Genomic DNA, 21,838 nt, shown 5'->3' with positions numbered 1-21,838 from the left:
AGTTCATGAACTACACTGTCAATGTTGAGTCAAAAATCTCTCTTAGAATAACTGCACCTGAGAGAAGTGTTAAATTAAGTGAAATTGTGTCTGTTTTAGATGGTGTCACAAACAATAGCCATTTAATCATCATATCAACTGCTTTTATGAGGCAACTACGGTTAAGACAATATAAATAGCAGATTTACAGTTGTGGTAATTCATGTAATAACTGCACACATAGATATACCTAAAACATATTTTGGGAGTGTTTGTTTTGCTGTCTTATCAACAGCTCCCAAAGAAGAGACAGATGAATGGCAACAAGTAGATATATTTTAAATGCTGCTGCCCACCCCAGATGTATCTTCGTGAGAAATAAGTCATTTTTGTAAACCGCTGGGATTTTCTGCTGCATGATTTTGTCTCTTCCTCTCTTTCTCTCCAAGGCTAATCAGGTATGAAGGATAGTTAATTCTAGAGAAATGACCATTTAATCTCTCTTCTTTCCTCCTCCACTGCTTTGCTTAAGACCATCAACATTTTTCACTCAGAATAACTTCTAAATAGTCTTCTTGCAACAACTTTGTCCCTTTTTAGTTCATCCTCCATAAAGTATCCTTAGTTAAATCCTAACTAATCTGATTAATCCATATCTAAAATCTTCAACGGGTTAAAGCTACCTCCATACAAAATCCAGACTTATGGGCCAGTCTCACATGACACCCTGCATCTACTGAGACTTCCCATACACTTTTCTTCAATGTTCTCGAACACCGCCCCCTCCCCTTGGCCTTCTGAATTTCCATGCTTTTGCACATGCCAACTTCTCTGCCCAAAGTGACCTTTCTCATCCTGTACTGATGGACAATCTCAAATGAAAAACCACTTAAATAAATCTTTTCTTAAAAGTGAACCAGGCCCACCATTTTCCAGTGCAACTCTTGTGTGATTGAAAGAACATCTGTTTAATGATCACTGGCCATGCCTCTGGGCTCTACTGGAAGCATTTTACATGTCAAACTCCTGTAATCCTTACAAGTGAATGAGGTAGTCAGCATTATCTCCACTTTACAGATGAGGAAGCAGAGGTCCCATGAAGTTTATTAACTTCGCCAAAGTTATTCAGCTATAAAGTGGCCCAGCTGTTACAGTCCACCCTCTAAGTCCCTACATCGTCACAGCACTTCATTAGTCATAGCTCTAGGTCTTACTCAATTTCATAACCTGAGCTTTTACAAGCCTTGGCTCCCCCCCCCCCCCCCCCCCCAGCACTCAGACATTTGTTAAGTGAATGTATTATGAATGAGTAAACCAGAGGGAACCCATAACTCTCATTCTCTCTCCTGTCTTTTCCTTATAGATTTTTAATGAATTTTTGAGTAATATAAACAGAAGAAGATATGTATGTTCAATTTCAAAATAAGCCCATAAACTAATTTAAGAAGTAGAGTATTATCAACCCTTTTGATATCCCAGTGTACCTCTCCCAGTACCAGCCCCTCCCTCCAACTCAGTAGTAACCAATAGTCTGCATATTCACTTAAGCTTTCTCTTACTTCTTTTTATGGTTCCATCACATATGCATACATTCCTACATAATATTCTGTTTTATTTTACCTGTTTTTGAACTTTATAGAAGTGGAATTGTACTTATTCTTTTGTGACTTGTTTTATTCCAGCTATGTTTTTGTATTCATCATATACATATGATTATTAGTAGAGCGTGTATTTTGCTTTGAATTTTAGCTCATTATATAAAAATAGTTTGCTTTATTTTTTTTAACAGTGATGCTATTGATGGATATTTGGGTTTTCCCACTTTTCTGCTATTATACACAATGCTTTTATGTACATTTGTGTACACTTATTCTAATCAAAATGTACAGGTATTTTTCTAGGATGACTTCTAATCATTGGATTTACTGAGGCGTAAGATATGGAGAGGTTCAAGTTTATTAGGTAAAATTGAGCACCTGCAGAATGCCCTCTGGTGGCCAGAACTCACCTTGCCTGAACATAGAAGACCTGAAATTTAGTGAAAATTAATCAGTCTGAAGAACGTAGGGGTATAAATACTCTAGTTCCCAGCTGCTATTCTGGCTAGTTCCAGAGCTTCCCTGTGGAGTTGGAACCAAAGTCAAGTTCACAGAATAGGGCTGGAGACTATGCACTGGCTTAAGTTGTCCATGTCACTTCCTACATCCTTGCTGGCTTTCCCCAGGAACACTTTCATTTTCATGTGAACCCTCATCTTAGCAGGAATACTTTTTTTTACTTTGAAGTAATTGGTCCTTGAAAGTTGATCTGTGGGGCAAGAATATACATGGGAAACGCTAAGTGAAGTCAGAACCCAGAAAGCAGCAGAGAAGTAGTGCAGGGTCAGCAAAAAGTCAATATACAGAATTGAATTGTTTAAAATAGTTGGTCTTTTTTTTCAATACTTATCAATTATATTCTAATTCCCAGTAAGCTGTATAGTTTAAAGAAGTATTCTTTTATTGTGAGAATTTATATTTTATTATCAATGTTCAGATTTTAAGGAAAAAATGATATATCCATATACTTACATTATGTCTTTGTAATAGCATTTTTTTCCTTAAAATTTCCTCTGAAAACTCCTCAAAGGCAATGGGCACCATTGAATTATACTTTCCCTGACTACTCTGTCTGTAGTCTGTAAAGTGGGAGGTTATCTTCAGAGATGCTGCATTTTAGATCAGAACTTGATGAATATATAAGGTTTACAGAACTAATGCAGCAAAAAGCACATAGAAAATTCTCTAAATAGATATTTCCAAGAGACCTCAATTACCTACTTGAAAATAGTATTTGATACCATCATTTTTTTCCTTTTTGCTTTATGCATTTGCTTTATGAAATGATGTTGGGACAGATTTTTGCTACTTCGAAGTGCTCTTTATTTTTTCTGGATGAACATAGTACATTATGCCACCTCTGACTTATTATGGCAGCTCTGGGGCCTCCCAAATTGTAGGCAGCTCCTCATTGTGAACAATACACAAAGTTAGGTAGACCTTGATATTAATCCTGGCTTCAAAAGACATGACCGGTACCCGGGGAAAATTATTTAATCTATTGTATATCAGTTCTCACCTCTGGAAAATTACATCTACCCAATGACTATTAATACTTTAATCTCCATTTGGGGACTTCAAATCATGACTGATGTCTTCTAAGGTCATGCTATTTATGATACCGGTACTTTTCAGCTGAGAAATAATTGAGTGGTTTCTATTTTTAATGGGGTACATTATCCTTGCTGAAGAATGCATTCTCTTGTAATTATTAAATAATGTCCTCCTGTCCCCTTCTAATCATCAATCCTCTCAAACTTAATAGAAATTATGCACATGTAATGATTTGGACAAACTTTTTGACTCATACTAAACAGGAGGTTACATATAATGCTCAGATATATGAATGCACCTTTATCTCCACCTGGGCTTAGGCTGGGCCCCAGTGACAAATCTAGGTCGGTATTGCTAGTATTACACCAGTGAAACAGACCATCCAAAGGCATCTAGTTCAGTCTTCAAAGACAGAGTATCATTCTCCCTAACACCGCGAGCCATTCTGGCTCCTACACAGGGTTTCCCTTCAGCCGTCCAAAGCAAAGCACCATGGCAGAGTCAACAGCAGAGTCAGCAACTGAGTCTGGGGCCTGATGAAGGACTTTTGGCCAGGCATACCCTGATACAATCTCAGCAAACATCACACAGCTGAGACATGTCCTGAAATACAAAGGAAGCCAGCAGAGCTCCTTCTTCAACAGTAAACAATCCTCTTTATCTTAAAGGAGCTCCTTATGGGCTCCCTAGAGCTGTGATCCACACACTCCCTACTGTTCTTCAGCTTCAAATGATACTGCTGGCTAGCACTCAGCTGGAGGAAATCCAACCTGGGGGCCAGAGGCTGCACTTGGCCGCTGGCCCCCAGAGCCACCCTCAGGCTGCAGCTAGTACTAGACCCTACACGTCCCACAGCCATGAGGAATCCCCACACTGTACACTATTCTAAAATGCTTCCAACACAAAATCACAGCTACCTCATTCTCGTCTCTGCCATTATTGCTTTTCCCTTTAAACTGAGGCTGTCCTGTAGGTTGACCTTAAACACCCAGCTCTCTCCCCAGTGTCCCAGTTACTACAATTTTGTTGTCTCCACACCACCACCTGCTTTTCACTAATTTCTGACTCTTCCACAAAGGTTAATGTCACTGCATGTGATTGTGCCCTGTAAACCCCCAGAGCCAGCAATCCCACACATCCAAGCTGACTAGTGCATGCGGCTACTGAACACCCGCCAGGTGGCCAGGGAGACTAGCACCTGTCTCAGAGAGTGAGAAACTAAATTTTTAACTTTAGTTCAATTAACTTAAACTTATATTTAAAAACAGGTACTCAATTCAGTAATTGGAGGGCTTTTAACTATTTTGGGAACATTTGGATATGTGAGACTAGCTTTTCAACCATAAATTTTATGAAACTTAAGTATAGATTAAATATTTCTAATGAGAATTTAGCTTTTGAATTAAGGTGTGCTATATGTCTACCATATTTTTAAAACTGAATATAGAAAGCAATATGTCTAATTAATCATGTTGATTACATATTGAAATGATAGTATTTTGATATATTAGGTTAGATAGAATATATCATAAATATCTTTAAACTTTTTATAATTTTTTTGTAATATGGGTATTGAATAATTCAAATTTACATAGGTGGATTACTTTATATTTTATTGGATAGTACTGCTATGGACTGTAATGTGAATAATGGCCCTTTTTTATTTTTTAAATGTGTTTTTATTGACTTTAGAGAGAGATGAAGTAAGGGGAGGCGAGAGAGAAAAACATCTATGTGAGAGAGAAACATCGATTGGTTGCCTCCCCTACGCACCCGACTGGGAATCAAACCCACAACCTTGTTATGTGCCCTGACCAGGAATCGAACTGGTAACCCTTTGCTGTATAGGATGACATTCAACCAACAGAGCCATACCTGCCAGGGCTGAATGATGACCTTTAGAGTAATGCAGTATGCAACCTAGAAAAGCATTTATTGACTTTATCACCGCCACCATGTTCACGTTATGCCCCAGCCCAGCCTAAGTTGTGAGCTATTTAATGAAAGCTCATCACTTTATATAAAACTAAAATAAGTTAGTATTTACTAAATTTGAATGAGGGAGTACATAAGAAGAGAGAGAGAAAGGAAAAAACAAAGGAAGGAAGGAAGAATTTTTGTCTGCCCCACAAGGAAACTCAGGTCCATCAAAGATTTAATGGGGAGAAAGTCTTTAATAATTCTCTTTATTAAATTATGCAAGTGTTTATGGATATTCAGGGGCCATCTAAGCCTTCTCCAAATTTGGAGATGGAAACACTCACCAATGTGCTCCAGACAAGCATTTCCTCTCTGAGATGCTCTCATCTTAGAAGCCCTAACAAGCTCCCTTGTCAACTCTTCAGATGTCCGAGTCTGACATGCAAATGAATGTTGAGTCCAGCTCAGTGAATGTTTATTGAATGACTGGGCTCAACCTTTCCCTCTAATGTCAGCAACACCTCCAGTCTTATTTTGATACTCACTTAGTTTTGTCTATTAGGCTTTTCCAGGTCTTGACCTGTGTCACTATGCATTAGAACTATTTGAGAGGGCCCCGGCTGAAAGGATCAATGCTGCTATCTTGGTCCTATATGACCACTCTACTAGAACTGGCCCTTGCCCACTTGTTTGGATTGTTTCTTTGAAAAGACATGTCCAAATGTACTGTGTTAGCCTTGTTTTCTTGGAGGTACTTTGCAAAAACTTAAAAATGTAGATTTACATGCAGCTGACATGGTATTTTTTTAAACTTATGCATTATTTCTGTAATTTTTCACTTAATATTTTCGGACTGCAGTTGACTGTGGGTAACTGAAACAGTGGAAGGTGAAACCACACATAAGAGGGAACTACTATATAGATAAATTTGAAAGTAGTAACAGGAGACAATAACAAATTCATGAATTAGGTGGCCTCTATAGTCCATTTTGAAGCCAGAATTTTTAGGACAAGCTATGTACATAAACTTGGAAGACTCATGGGAATGTGTGGATCAGGCCACTTATATAAGGAGTGGATGGCTGGATGGCTGGAGTGGGAGGTGAGAAGGGTTAAACAGTGTAGCAAAGAAGATACCTGCATGCAGTAAGCACTCCATGGTTGCATCTGGAATGAACTGGGATGAGAAAGAGTATTTTTTAAACAATTTTTGTTCTTCCTTTTAGATACAGAAGGTCTTAGAAATAAAGAAAAAAAATGGTGATGTGCTCTCGCAGTCTGAATTATTCAGAGTTACATAAGTGTTTATGAATAATGAGTGTCTAATTGAGGTGCCTGAAATATAAATAACTGTACTATTTCATGCAGCAATGAGAGGCAGAATTCTCTTTCGGCAACAGGACTTTCATTTCTCCCCTTCTGCCTTCTGTTATTCTCACTGTTGAGTGTGAAACTAGCAAGGTAATACTTCAGGGCTTCTGAAGAAATCAATCTTTTTTTTTCTGTACCAGCTGAGCCATCCTAACACAGAAAAAAAAAATGGTAGGAGGAGTTCCCTAGGAGTTGAGAACAAAGTGAGCCTTACGTCTTGATTCATCCCATACCCAGAAATAGAATCGCAGGGTTTTAGATTTGAGTCTCAGTGAGAAGTCTGTGTGAATTTAAATTGTTGGCCCTCCAGAGACTGATGACCATGTTTCCCACAACAACTTGTCTGTCTCTCTCTCCTCACCGAATCCTTGCTGTGTTACTGATCAATTGTTAAGGAGCACTGATGATTTCCAAACGTATGTCAGATCCATAGGAAGAAAAGGTTCAAAGATCTCACAATAAATTAATGTAGAATTGCAACAACAATAAAAACTCCAGCATTGCCGCTCTGTTTTACTCATTGAATGGGATGCCTTGTCTGCTCTGAGGCCCTCTCCCCTGCAAGGAGCACAGAGGGTCCTGACTGGCATCTCTAGGCTAGTTCACTCACATGTCTGTCTCCTCATGCTGAGCCACAGGAAACTGGACTGCAGACGGAGGGAACCAAAGCCTGTCTCCAGACCCTGTAGAGAAATCCCTCAGTATATCATGCAGGTAAGGGAGTATTTTGCTGGAATTGCATTGTTTTGGAATACCCAATAAGATCCCTAAAATTGGACCACCTGGGTGTTTCCTCCAAGTCCGATGGCTGTTGGAGTCTGGCACTCACACTTGGGAAGGGGTGAGGCTGCTTATTGGTTACACGGTTTCTCTCTTTCCTCCCTGCTGCCCAGTTAGTGCTAGGCCTTTGGATATAATACCAGTAAACCCTGTTTGTTGTTCAAAACGCAACTGTTTGGTTTCAGATTTCTCTTTTAATTGTGGAAATTCAAATATAACAGTTTTAATAGAAAACCAGAGGCATGTATTGCTTCTCTGTCATTCTCTTTAGGAAATTATTTTCCATCATAAATGGTTAAGTCTTATAATACCTTGCAAATAATTGTTTTTGCTTTACTTATTCCAATACCTGATATGTAGAAGATTGGAAAAATAATTGAATCAATTCCCTTGGCAGTGCCTACAGGTTTCCAGAAAGTATGGCCATTCGACTACACAATAACAAAATGGAAGGCAAAAATGTGACAATGCTGAATCCTGCATTTGGAATGGAAGAAATAATTCAGTCACGATAGCAATCCCACAATGGGATATTGTTATTAGTCCTGCAGATTATTTCCATCTCATACCAGAGACCCAGGTTATGGTATGCCTGGTGGATCTCAGATATTTTTTATTTTGAGGTCGAGTTTTGTTTCTGTTATTCATTCACTTCGTCCTGACTTCCTGCTTTTCCCCCATGTGTGTTTTGAATATTAAGAGTGTTAGAAACTAAAAAAATCTATATATTGCTTCTGTCAGATTCGAGCATATTGGTGCTGCACATCAGTAGTTTTCTCTTACTTCAATTCTTTTCTGGGACACAGAATGTTGGTGTCACTGTTTTGTTCCAATATTTGCTGTTTTCATAAATTTAATATTTCAAATATGGTTATGTCTTTGTTGCCTACCACCTCATCTCATACAAATTCAGAAACAAGACTGAAGAAGTCTAAATTTTGGCTCCCTTTTAGTGTAGGAAAAAAAGGCGAGTCTTTTGAAAATACATTATTATATGTAAATATTTAAAACATTGTCTTTATTACTCTTTGATTATTTAAAACAAAGATAATAAGCATAGAAAGAAGTGACAAAAGTCAGTATATACTTCTCAAAAATAAAATAGAGGCACGTGTCTGTGCTCTATAACACCAGTGGGAAAACTTTAGCTAGGCCCTATAACCAACTCAAATATTATTACAACTTTTCTTAAAGAGCAGCTCACATGGGCAGGGAAGATGTGGAAAATAGAACTGTGAGTGATTTTTAAAGTTGGAATAGTTTATTTCAAATGCTCAAATCTGCTGTTAACTTTGACCTTTGGCAGGAAACTAAACTTTTCTTGAATTTGTGTTTCTTATTCACAAAACTAAATTTTATTACTTCTAAATTCTTTCCTAGGGTTTTTGTAGGGACCAGATGAGATGTTGGACATACACAGATGCATGAGACATAGGGCTTGTGTTAAACTCATGCCCAGTGTCATAGGGTCAGACAAGTGGTGAGTCTACAATACAATGCTGCATACTAACCTGAGATAGACATAAAAACATGGTGCACCTTGAATAACGAGGAGATACCTGTCTATCCATAGTGATGACTTTTTAAAAAGGTGACACCTCAACTCACTACCTAAGGACAAGTGACTTAAAAAAAATGTTGACATTCTGCATAAAGAATGATCCACATAATAAAATCTGGAGGCCAGTGGTAACTGCTTGTAATTCAGTACAGTGTGGACATAAGGTGTCGAAGGATTGGGGTAGGGGCAGCGGTGGCGCCCTCTGGTTTTCTGGCTTCCCTGGACATTTTTTATTTATAAATGATGCTAATAATGTTTGCTGTTGTTATCTATTCTCTGTCATTAGCTACATCAGTGTCAAGATAAAGCATCATTTTTTGGAAGCCCTTCCACAATGAGGATGGTAATCTGTTCTGCCCTCCTGTGTCTCTCTCCTGAAGGTACTATCCGAAAGCTCTGTTTAATTGTTCTCCTTCTGGGAACCTATCTGACCCTATAGGAATGAGTGGCCTTATCAAAAGGGAAAACAAGAGGCTCTAGCCATCACTTATAAGCCTCTAATACAGGGGTGGGCAAACTTTTTGACTCGAGGGCCACAATGGGTTCTTAAACTGGACCGGAGGGCCGGAACAAAAGCATGGATGGAGTGTTTGTGTGAACTAATATAAATTCAAAGTAAACATCATTACATAAAAGGGTACGGTCTTTTTTTTTTTTTTAGTTTTATTCATTTCAAACGGGCCGGAGCGGGCCGTAGTTTGCCCACGGCTGCTCTAATACCACAGAAGCATGTAGACTACAGAAGCCTGCGGTTTCTACTTCCACTCTTTTCAGAAAAGTGAAGTAGGAAAATTAGTAGGGGAGCTAACATATTGGTAAGTCCTCAATGACATCAATAGGTTCTATGCCTTTAAACAAAAGGAAGTATAACAAAACCAATTTCACCATAGGCTAATTAATACAAACGTGTTAAGTTCTTGCAGCATCTCATCATTGTTATAATGAAACAACCTTGAACAAAAGGACAGGATTCCAGGACCTGCAGTACTTTTCATCACCTTAACAACAGAGCCTATATGGCTTATCTGGTGTTCTAAGCATCAGCTGAAATCAAAGGAAAACAAAACAAACAAAAAAACTCAGATCAATAACCCATTGAAATACGTATGTGTCAGAAACAGGGTAGGGAAAAATCCACAAGAGGTGTGTAATTATGCTCCGTTCATACATATGCTCAGGCACAAACTTTTGAACACAGAATAATTCACCCTGGAGGCAGTCTTCCTGGCTGCTCATGTAGGCTGATGTGAAGGTAACAGATATAACTCAAACAAGGATCCTTCAACTGAAATAAACAGCATTGCCCACCCGTTTCAAAGCCGAAAACAGGTACAAACAACATAAATTCCAGAAGTTGCCTAGAAGGAAAACAAAGCAAAATAAAAACAACAACATGAATTCCTTACATTGCTAAGAAAATAAAAATAGCTAAGAAAAAGTAAAATGAAAGTGACCTTGGGGTGAAAACCTGGGAAATAAAATTTTTCACCTTTTGTGTTTACATTTTAATGTTAAAGAGGCAAGAACAATAAAGGTAGACTGTCCTAAATGCCCTGGTTTCTTGTCAGCAGTATTCATGTCAAACATATATCTCCATTTTAAGGCAAGGGATCAAGTAAACAGAGTTGATTGCTCATTTGCAGGGTAGAGAAGAGGTAGAATGCTAACAAAGGCTGGACTGCTTTGAATTTTATTAGTGACAATATTTTTAAATTCGTTTGGAATTCATGGGTATAAAAGGGAGGCAATCTAATTTTTGTATTCTTCCCTAAGAAAATTGCGTGAAAAAGTCATTAATTTGCTCAAGGTATTAAGACAAGGGACTATTCATTCTAATAAGTATGACCTAACCAGGTTGCTAATAGAGCCATAACTAGATTAAATCCTTCCAATGGTCTTGGAAATAATTTGGTCTGTTCTTGTTTCTCTTACTGAATGAAATTAGGGGAAGGAGGCAAATAGGCAAAAAGCAGGGAACTTGCTCTAATTATAGAAGAGCAGATATTGAAGAATGATGCAATCCTTCATCTGGTATGGAGGAAATGTAATAATAGGGGTGGAAGCATGGTTTTCATAAGTGTGGTTGTTTGTGCCCTAACCTTTCCTAAAAAATGGACCCTGTGCAGTGCCCCGAGTCCTTCATATGGTCAGCTGATGGGAGTTTCCCAGACAGTGACATGTGGACATTCTCTGCTCATTTCTAGCCTTTGTTTTTCTCAAAGGCTACAATGCATCTGAAACACAAAATGTACTGTGTTCCGGGGTGGGCAAACTTTTTGACTCGAGGGCCACAATGGGTTCTTAAACTGGACCGGAGGGCCGGAACAAAAGCATGGATGGAGTGTTTGTGTGAACTAATATAAATTCAAAGTAAACATCATTACATAAAAGGGTACGGTCTTTTTTTTTTTTTTTTAGTTTTATTCATTTCAAACGGGCCGGATCCGGCCCGCGGGCCATAGTTTGCCCATGGCTGGTAGACATATAAGGACCCACAGAATGTTTTCTATTAGCTACAGGCACCTGTTAGCAATTGGATGCAGCCGCTTAAATTGAAGCCTCATCTATGCAAAAAATATCCTGAGCTAGGGCTGTTTCAGTTTGAAAGCATTGGGAGAACATCCAAACCCTGGGGCCATTTCCCAATTGTTCTGCATGTACACTCATATACTAATTTTTTTTATTTATAAATGATGATAATAATGTTTGCTATTGTTATCTATTCTCTATCATTATCTGGACCACAATTAGCTACATCAGTAACAAGAAAAAGCGTCATTTTTTGGAAACTGAAAAATGTTAGCAAATATTCATTCTTGATTTAACAAATCATTCAACACAGAAGCAATGAGTATTTGAAGTTAAAAATGGGTGGAATAATATATGCAATAAGTATAATTTGATTTAATTGTTCTTTGTTAAGAAAATATTATTTGAGGGTCAAGTGTGTGCAGTACCATGTTAAGAAAGTGCTTGGAGACTGTGTGAAGCATTTTGTTTTAAGATGAATATTTCTGCTATCGTACACACCATTCACACAATTTCCCCACCTTCTTAGCAGAGATGTAAAAAGTATTAAAGCCTCTCTTTGAATAAAATAAGCAAATATCAAAGGGATAATTAAACATTTAACCTCCAAAAGGTACTATTGGTATATATTCCAGAATGGTTTAGAAAGAAAATTTCAACTTGTAAAAACTTTATTGGCTAAATAACATGGATATTCTCAAAGTTATTAAAGAGAAAGTATCCATTAGGATCAAGACAAGAAACTGTAGTTCACCTTGCCTCCAAGATGAGGTGTTCTGAGAAGACAGGGTCCTAGAGGTGGTGTAGCCCAAGTTTCTCATATGGAAGTGAGGTAACTGAGCCAGTTAAACCAAGGGAGGAAGGGAACCAAGGTCTCTCCAAGGGCAAAGGGGAAATCTAGTTCTTGTAACTCTGTATCAATAAATCTACAAAGATGCATTTATTCTGGACAGCTTTTCAAAATAAATATTCACTTTAATATATTTCTTTGCTAGTTCAGATGTAAAGTTTTCCCACCCCATTTGACCTAAACTTTATAAGGCAATTACCAAATAGCATGGTTTTCAATATTGCATGCAAAATAAAATTACAAGTCATCTATTACAGAGATATATTACAAATATGTTAATTGATTAGTCACAATTTTCCCGTTCCTTTAGACAATCAACTTTTAATATTGTGATATAAGGAGAGTGTCAGGAAGTTAATATCCCAGAGCCATTTCACAGATGGTAGTAGTGGTTAATGTAGTAGCACTGATTCTAATCCAGTTCATGGTTTTCTCACAGACAAATATAAAGATCTTTGGGACAAACCTAGCAGAACAGCAACTTCCTTAAAATAATTAACTAGAAAGTTCTTCATCTTAAATGCCCCAAATCTAGAAACTCCCTTTTTCTAATTAACTCTCGTTCACTCTGCCAAACCAAAAATTATCTTCTATCACACTATTATCAAAGACCCATGGGATACAACTGTACTTCTAAGCATATTAAACAAACCCAATAAAAACCATTACGTACAGAGCGATTGGCTAAATTTTAGAACAGCATCTCCCTGAGTGAAAGCATGTTCTATTGTCCCTACAGATGCCCCATGATGGAGAGGTTTTCTCATTCCCCTAGAGAGGACAACAGACCACAATATTTGTCTGGCTGATTTGATTGTGGACATTTGTGTTATAAGTGTAGGTGCAAAAGAACACAGTAACATCACACACCTTGGGAATCAGTGTTCTAGGGGAAATGCTACACAACCCAAAATAGATTTCTATGGGGGACAGAAAAGAAGGAATTAAAATTCCAACATTATAAAATTTGATGCCACAGCAGAAAAATAGCAATAGTATTTGCAAATTAAAAAGACATGTCTAAAATTATGAGCCAATTCCTGGTGAACATGCTTTTAATATTTCATCAGAGCAAGGGTCAATCATACAAGTGTATCATGTATTGTACGTGTAATTTTAAAGCTTAGAGTGAAGTCAAGATTTTCATTTGTATTTGAGAACTGGAGTAAAGAGAATAAGATAAAACATACAATAGAGTTTGATGGTAACTCTCATTCAATTGAAAAGGTGAATACAAAGACCCACTGGTGGCTTTAAAAGAAATCATTTAAATATGTAATTTTAAAATCAGACAGAATTTGTATGGCTGAGTATGGGGGAATAAACATTTATTTTTATTCTCCCTAATGTCCAAAAAATTCTTTTTGGCTTTGTTGAACATCATAAAATTACTAAATATTATATTAGATCCTATAAAATCTAATTCAAAAATATAAAGATAACAAGAACAAAATAACACTTTAAAATCACTGACATAAACTATTTTATTTGAAATGAATGGAATTTAAGGTGAAAAGATGGGCAACATTTAAGTTAATGTTAAGAGGCAATCTGATTATGTGAAACTCATTAAAACATTTTTATCTTTTAATTATTATAATATCATTTTTTCTTAGATGTTGACAGGGGAAACACAAAGACAGTGGCAAACACACAAATCCTAGCAATCACATTTTAGGGAAGCGTCATTTTAGTAATGACAAGGGCATTTCATTCAGTTGCTTTAAAATGTTAATATTTGCATTATTATTTTGAGGAGCTGAGGGCAACTGACTGCAAAGAGACTAATATTTAAATGTGACACTTTCTGCAGATTTTTTTCATTTAGCCTTCACCAGAGCTCTGTTAAAGTGTATAATTGATTCATGTTAAAATATAAAGAGGGGGCCCAGACTTCCAAGATTACTCTGGTGAAATTATTAATAGAACTCTCTCACTGTCAAAAGTTCCTGGCTTAGGTGATAAATTATATAGTGCCCATAGGAATCAGGAAACTAAGATGCATAAAGTTTAAATAATTGACTAATACCATACTCATCCTTGGTTGATTCCATATTAGAACCTAGTTATGCATGAAGACAAGACATTCTTGTCCCACTGCTCAGCACTGCATCAGAGCCTGCAAAATCAGCAGGTGTTTCCAGGAGAGTGATCCGAAGATGAAGAAATATAGCCAGTCCAAATAGGAATGTCAAATATCCTGCAATGCTATATTAGAAAATCAGCCTCCTGCATTTTCCTGCTCCCAAGGATCTAGTCTTAAAAGGCCAATGCTCCTAGGAGAAGAAACATGTCAGCCAATGAATTCATAATAAAGTCATAATGAATCATTAGGGAGTAGGAAGGAGCAGATTAAGAGACACACTGAGAAAGGGTAGAGGCTGGAGAAGGGAAAGAGGGAAAATAGTGGGGTGAAATCTGCCCACGTGGACAGAAGCTCACCAGTTGGAAAGATGAGTCTATTTCATAATTTAAGCCTTGATGTTACAGTCTAAGGAAAAAGCTTCCGCGTCAAGTTTAAGAATGGTACTTGATCTGGCAGATACTGGCTGCCAGGGTGGGCAACAAGGAACAGAAGGGTGGATCAGGGACAAGAGAGAGCAGAAGAGCACAGGCTAAGGCATTCCTGGCACCAAGAGGGACAATGTCCTCGTGGAGGCTTTGTGGTCTCTTTCCCAATTCATAGTGCATCCGCTCTGGTTTGGGATTTAATTAGCTGTGATCCTTTTAATATATAAAGCAGGAAAGGGGAGAAAGAATAGAAATTAGAAAGAAAGTGATTACAAATATAACTAAAGGACCTGATATTAAGGGTGTAAAAAAGGAGAGAAAAATTTTGCTTTTCAGGTGTAGTGGGAACAAACCCTCTGAAGAGCAGAGTGTGATTCTTTGCGGAGTTGCCTAGGAGCCTAGGAAACGTGGTGCCAAGGTGTAGATATAGACTGTACCTGTGACCTGAAGAGGAGGTTGGTGTTATACTAATTCCTAAAGCTCCCTCTTGCACAACAGGAAGCAGAAAATGATAAAAACAATGATTTGACCAAGCCAAGGCATCAAAGCATGGAGGCAATTATTAACGTCAGTGGTATCTTTTAAGGGAAGGTAAAGACTGCAGTTCTCTTTAAGACACAAGTTTGGACATAAGGAATCTGCTCAGGCAGTCTTTCCAGATGTCTGTTATATACCTATTCCTCCTAGAACCAATCGTCAATTATGTGGTCTACAAATGCAATCTGTTCTCCCTGCTGGAGGAAATAAAGGTGAAATAACTTCAAAAAACACTGCCAACAACTCTCTGCCCTTTGCTTTTAATAGAGAAGACTGTTTCTAACATGGTAGGGATTATCCAGGAAGTAAATCTAACAAGAAAAAGTCTCTGAGGAGCAGCCGGCATTGAAGGATCTACCAAGTAAACCAAAGTGGCAAGAGGGTGAAAAAGAAAGGAAATTACCCAAGATGCATCACTTAAGAAGCTCTGAGATTTCATGACAGCATTGCTGTGACTATATAAACATAAATCAAACTTGCCTTAAACCTTCTACCTCATTGTAGGTTCAGGTTTTTTCTTTGGGCAAATTTATGTGCAGCACTGATATTGCTTCATCTGGCTTAATTGGGCATGAAGAGTGTCAGAATTGAGTAGAAGACATAGATTGGTGTCCCTGAACCACTAGTCCCTAGCTATGCCACTTTAGAATTTCAAGTTCAGACTCTCAGCTGATGTCTCTGAGTTCCTATATTTATCATTTTAACTTGTAAAAAGGGCCAATGAAAACTGTTTTTTTTTTAAAATATATTTTACTGATTTTCTACAGAGAGGAAAGGAGAGAGATAGAGAGTCAGAAACATCGATGAGAGAGAAACATCGATCAGCTGCCTCCTGCACATCTCCCACCGGGGATGTGCCCGCAACCCAGGTACATGCCCTTGACCGGACTCGAACCTGGGACCCTTCAGTCCACAGGCCAAGGCTCTATCCACTGAGCCAAACCGGTTTCGGCAGAAAACTGTTTTTAATAAGGAGATATTTAGTAAGTAGGAAGACAAATTTATTCAAATTAGCTCAGGCAAGAGGAGGTGACCATTAGAATTAGAAAGGTAAATTTCATAGTCTAAAGCAGTGGTTCTCAACCTTCTGGCCCTTTAAATACAGTTCCTCATGTTGTGACCCAACCATAAAATTATTTTCGTTGCTACTTCATGACTGTAATGTTGCTGTTATGAATCGTAATATAAATATCTGATATGCAGGATGGTCTTAGGCGACCCCTGTAAAAGGGTCATTCGACCGCCAAAGGGGTCATGACCCATAGGTTGAGAACCGCTGGTCTAAAGAAATACAGCCAGAGTTATAGCATGATGACAGCAGGGACCTAAAAGAGAATAGGAATGACCAGGATTTATCCACCTTCTATGTGGATCCATTTGGTCTCTGCTTTTAATTCTCTTTTCATATTATCTCCACATGGCCCTTCCTGGTTTCCCCAGTAGCCCTCTCAGTTCCCAAATCTATGTCATATAACAGAGAACACAGAAGTTCTGAGGGCATCAGTTGAGCTCATGGGTTCATTCTCTCTCATCATCTATGGTTAGTAGATAGAGAAGACCATGTGGTGGAATGGCAATCCCTTTAGGGTAGTAGAAGGAGGATTATTTCTACAAAAGGCATGTGAAGTAGGAAGTTGAAAGCTTGGCAGAAGAAATAATCAGCATCTCTAACCTAACATTCTATCTAACAAGGTTGTTATGAAGATCAAATGACATCTAGAACACACACACAAGCATTTTCTAATCTGTAAAATACTATATAAATGTAAGGTAGTGGATAGCTTATATATAACTCTCAAAGTTTTAATATTGGTGCTTCCCTTTGGCAAGAGTAACCCATTTGATTGTCATTGACTCAGAATGACACCGACTGGGAAACTTTCAATAAAGAATGTTGAGATAAATCCAGAATACAGATCACAAGACTTAGGTATTGTTCTAAGACAAACAAACAAGTAAACGACTTAAAGAAGTAGGCTTCAAAAGACATGAGAGAATTACAAGTGGATTTTGCATTTAAATATTACATTTCTCCCCAGTTTGTCATGTACTGGTCCCTGATATCAAGGCCAGAGGAGATGAATTTGTATTGGGGGGGACCCTTAAAATTAAATTTTATACATGTGTCAATATGTCCCGATTGTATATTTGCATTTATACTCTGCTTCTCTATGTATTCACGAGCTCTATCTTTCTAAAATGTATTTGAAGAATATAATTTAAATAAATGATAATGACAAAAGTTGAAGCCAATGTGTATCAACATAAGGCTCAACTGAATTTGTTCTTTTCTGTATTTTGTTCTTTTCTGTATAATTAGCAAGTTACATCCTTTTACCCTTCTGTGTTGGTATATGATCTTCTTGCTTTTGGATGCTTATATGGTATATGAATACATAGAGAAGCAGAGTATAAATGCAAATATACAATCGGAGGACAGATTCTTGCCAATAGTGAAGTAAGAAAATATATCCCCAGCATTTGCAGCTTCCCTTACATACATCATTTTTTTCTCCCTCTGGAATTCCCTTCTGCCTTTGTCTTTAAGATAAGTAATGTCATGCTGTGCTAATTATATGTATCCTCAATAAATGTGGCTTCTTAGCCATTTACACCTTAGCATGAACTTCAGCCAACATGGCTCCTCTCCTAAGGGTATTTGCATATGAATGTTATAATGACACGAAAAACTTCTTGTTTATTAAAATAACCATATCTGAATTTCTTTTTTATCTTCTTGAGGAAATAACCTCCCTACATTGTTTTCTACCTTGATCCACTTTGAGGTTATCAACTAGTGTCTTGTGTGACATGCAGAAGCAGAGTGACATGAGGGATAGAGCGATAGCCAGCTGTGTGACAGTCACAATGAAGTAGATTGTATGGGCTGGTTTTGAGGAGGGAGTTACATGCAGCTATGTACAGTATGCCACTACATCTGTAAATACAGAATTTCTTATTTAACACACTTGTTGACATAGGAGATAAAAGTTGCTTACCCCCTCGCTTGTTGATCCTGGCATAGCCCGGAGAATAGCTTGCAGACATGGAGGACGAGCTGCTGAAAGCTGCGTGGGAGAGCCCAGACACAAGGGGTTCATCACATTTTTCTGAAAAGAAGAGAGAAGGGGGAGCATTAATAAAAACCGTTATATATCAATTGGTGTGTATTTGCTAAAATAATTACTGACTACAGCACAAATTTAAAAATCTATGATACAACAATGGAGCAAATGATCAGAATTTAGGCAACTCAACTATGACATCCAGACAAATCATAGGAACAGTTTAAACAACCTTCTGGCTTTCAAGAGTTATAACTATGACCCAGTGTTTTATGCCTAAGGGCCTCAATTCAGACCTGCTCTCTCAGCATCATGAGCAAAGTTGAGGTTGTTTATTTAACAACCTCCCGACAACCTTCATTATAGGAGTAGAGGATTCAAAACACTGAGATTGGAGGCAGGAAGACTAGGAGGAATGCTACCCGAACTAAGAGACTAGGAAATAGTAATACAATAATATCCAACTTAAAATGCATCTAAAATGCATCAGTTCCCATATTTGAATAGTCAACTGTGTTGGTACCAGGTGATCCTTCAATTCTATTCCTCACTTGGCTTCTATATCCCCATTCATTTTTTTGTCCTCCTCCCTCATTACCAGCTTGTTCTCCAAATCCTTTAATGGAGCTTTCTCATTTTATTTATGTCTAAATGGTAAAGTGCCCAGGACTCGACCCTTCGATTTCTTCTCTGTCTACTCTCATTGTCTGAGAGACTGCATCAAGGCCTGTGTCTTCTCATACCGGAACATCCCAAATGCTGCCACCTTGCACCATCTGGCCATCAGTCATCAGAAAGGCTGCATAGTCTCTGTACTTCCTCCCTTGTTCCCCTATCATCCTTCTGTACATAATGACTAAAGGGACACTATTAAAAATATAAGGGGGTCCTGTGGCTCCTACTCTCAGTCCCTCAGAATAGTCAGAAGCCCTCCAATGGCCACAGTGGCCACCTCCTTAGTCGCCTCTCATTCCCGCATCCTTGTCCATGATTATGTAGCCACCCTGGTCCCCTTCCCCTTCCTTCAACAACAGGCCTGCTCCTGCTGTGAGCCTTCACAATTACTATTCCAGCTGCCATGAGGCTCTACCCTACTCCTGCCAGGCTCTGCTCAGTCATCTTTCATTGCTGTAGACAAGCTCATTTAGTCCACCTGGCTGAAAGAGCATGCTGCTACCGTCACTCTCTGCACCACATCTGCCTCATTTTCCTGAAGAGCATTGAGAGTCACCTGACATATTATGTTTCTTCTCATTTAATTGTTTAGTTTACTGGAAGCATATGGGAATAAAGTTTTCGATAGTTCGCTTAACACTTACTCTCCAGGGATCTGAAGAGTGCTTGACACACACTCTAAAAACATTCCCAGAATGACCTTAGAGTCCTAAAGCACACTGCTTAATTACAATGTGGCACACCACCTGATGTTTTTTAATATACGTTTTATTGATTTCAGAGATGAAGGGAAAGGGAGAGAGAGATAGAAACATCAATGATGAGAGAGAAACATTAATTGGCTGCTTCCTGAACACCCCCTACTGGGGATTGAGCCTGTATCCCTGGTGTGTGCCCTGACCAAGAATCAGCTCATGACCTCCTGGTACATAGGTCCACACTCAACCATTGAGCAACACTGGCCAGGCACACAACACTTGATTTATAGAGAGGTGCTCTAAGTCCCCAACAAATGTTAGTACACACTCAGTCCTCCGTTCAATGGCACAGAGGTCACACTGGATATTCTAGAATGGTTTCTACCTCACCTGTTTATAAACAGAAAAAACATTAACAATAGGAGGAATGAACTAGTTTTCTTGAAAAGTCACTCAAGTAGAGTTCCATCTCCAATGATACTAGGAAAATTAATTATTATTTATTATCTCATCCCTCAAGTGTGTACAAATTTGAAGTTAAAATGAACAAATCCATCCCTGTAAACCATTGTTAGATTTCTTATTTTTCTTAGTTATACTGCAGGTGCCTCTGGGAAATATGGCATGTGTGTATGAATTTATTCCCCAGAAAGTTAAATGTAAAATGATGAAAATATGAACAAAAATTTTATTTTTAAAGTATTAGTTCACAAAGTGGGTGTCTAAAGTGAAGGATTTCATATTAATTGCTTTAAAAAATGTGCTATTCAGTTTAGCTACCAGTACCCCCAAATAAATAAAACCTTGATTTCCTCTCTCCTGATTCTTTGGAGTCTAACTTTGTCTAATCTTTTGCCACAGTCCTGCATTTAACTAGAGTAATTGTTATTTCTCAACTTCTCATTGTATGAAGAATGTGCTAATGTTCATTCATTTTCCTTTAATTCATTCAAATAGGCACCAAGCACCTATGCTGTGCCAGGCAGGGGAAAAGCAGCAATAGAGGAAATTGACAATATTACGCATTTTCATGGAAAGAAACAGACTAAAAAGTAAAAGGTAAATTTATATTATGAGATAGTGATAAATACTATAGAGACGTTAATATGAAAGAGGGATAGGCAGCTTGGGGGAGTGTGGAGGTTGAGGGATTTTTTTTATGTCTAGTCAAAGAAAGCCTCTGCGATCAGGTGACATCCGAGAAGTAATCAGGAGATGAGAAGTAAGCCCTGTCAGAAATCCACAGCAGAGTGCTGGGAACAATTTTCTTAGTCCAAACCTGCTCCATAGCATAATACTAATGAATGATGCATTTTCCAAGAGTTAACCTTCAGTGTGTATATATAGTGATATCTAAAGTAATTAAAATGAGGTTGATGAATAATTGATTAAATGATCCATTAACTAATTTAAATTTAAAATGTAAATAGAGCATTCATAAAACCTGAAGATAGTTTATCCACATTACATTTTTAAAAGTTTGACTTCTGTAACAAATCATCTTTATACCAAATTTTACATTTGTCACTTTTTTTAAAATCATGTAATTAAATATTTTTAAAAATAGGGAACAGAAAATATAAGAGTATATAAGAGATTATTTGTGGGGGTTTTGTTTGGTTGGTTGGTTTTTGTAAAAGGTGGCTGTAAAGTTATTATCAGAATTGAAGCACTTTTATGCACTGGCAATCTCTCACATTCTCCTTAATTGAGGTGTAATTTATAACCGTATAATTATGAAAATTAGATCCTAATATAAGGTGACAGGTGAAAATTTGACTTTGGGTGGTGGGCACACGGTGCAATATACAGATCTTGTTCATGTTGACCAATGACACCCCCATCAATTTAATTAAAAGAAAGAAAATTGCTACATGTACTGTATGTTTCTTGAACGACTTTTCATTACAAATATTTATTGAGATTTTACTCTATACCTTGTACTGTTCTAAACACGTTGGGACATTAATATATATATGTATTAATATATAAAAATACACACGCACACACACACACACACACACACACACACACACTAGTTTATAGTCCATTTCTCCACAACAGGTAATTATACATGGACTCACATGAAGTGGTTAAACATGAAAGAACAAGTGATAATACTAAACAGTTTGTAATTCAGTGCTAAACAGAATAGAATCAAATACTGAAAGTTACACATAAATTAAAATGTAGGGTCGTGGTTTAGGTGA

The 21,838-nt window shown here is 37.7% G+C and overlaps 1 protein-coding gene across 1 annotated transcript in view; it reads right to left on the bottom strand.

Moving 5' to 3' along the window:
- Positions 1–19,094, bottom strand: part of CNTNAP2 (contactin associated protein-like 2) — a 1,278,915-nt gene extending 1,259,821 nt beyond the window's left edge. Inside the window, exons 1-2 of the mRNA XM_005862840.2 lie at positions 19,022–19,094; positions 18,190–18,300 (exon numbers count right to left, since the gene is read on the bottom strand). Of these exons, the coding sequence (XP_005862902.1) occupies positions 18,190–18,300; positions 19,022–19,094 (184 nt within the window). The remainder of the gene's footprint in view (positions 1–18,189; positions 18,301–19,021) is intronic.
- Between the last annotated feature and the right edge of the window lie 2,744 nt (positions 19,095–21,838).

Source organism: Myotis brandtii, unplaced genomic scaffold (assembly GCF_000412655.1).
Source record: "Myotis brandtii unplaced genomic scaffold, ASM41265v1 scaffold168, whole genome shotgun sequence".
Lineage (NCBI taxonomy): Eukaryota > Metazoa > Chordata > Mammalia > Chiroptera > Vespertilionidae > Myotis > Myotis brandtii.
Note: the sequence above shows the minus strand (reverse complement) of the source record. Positions and strands in the feature narration are given on the sequence as shown.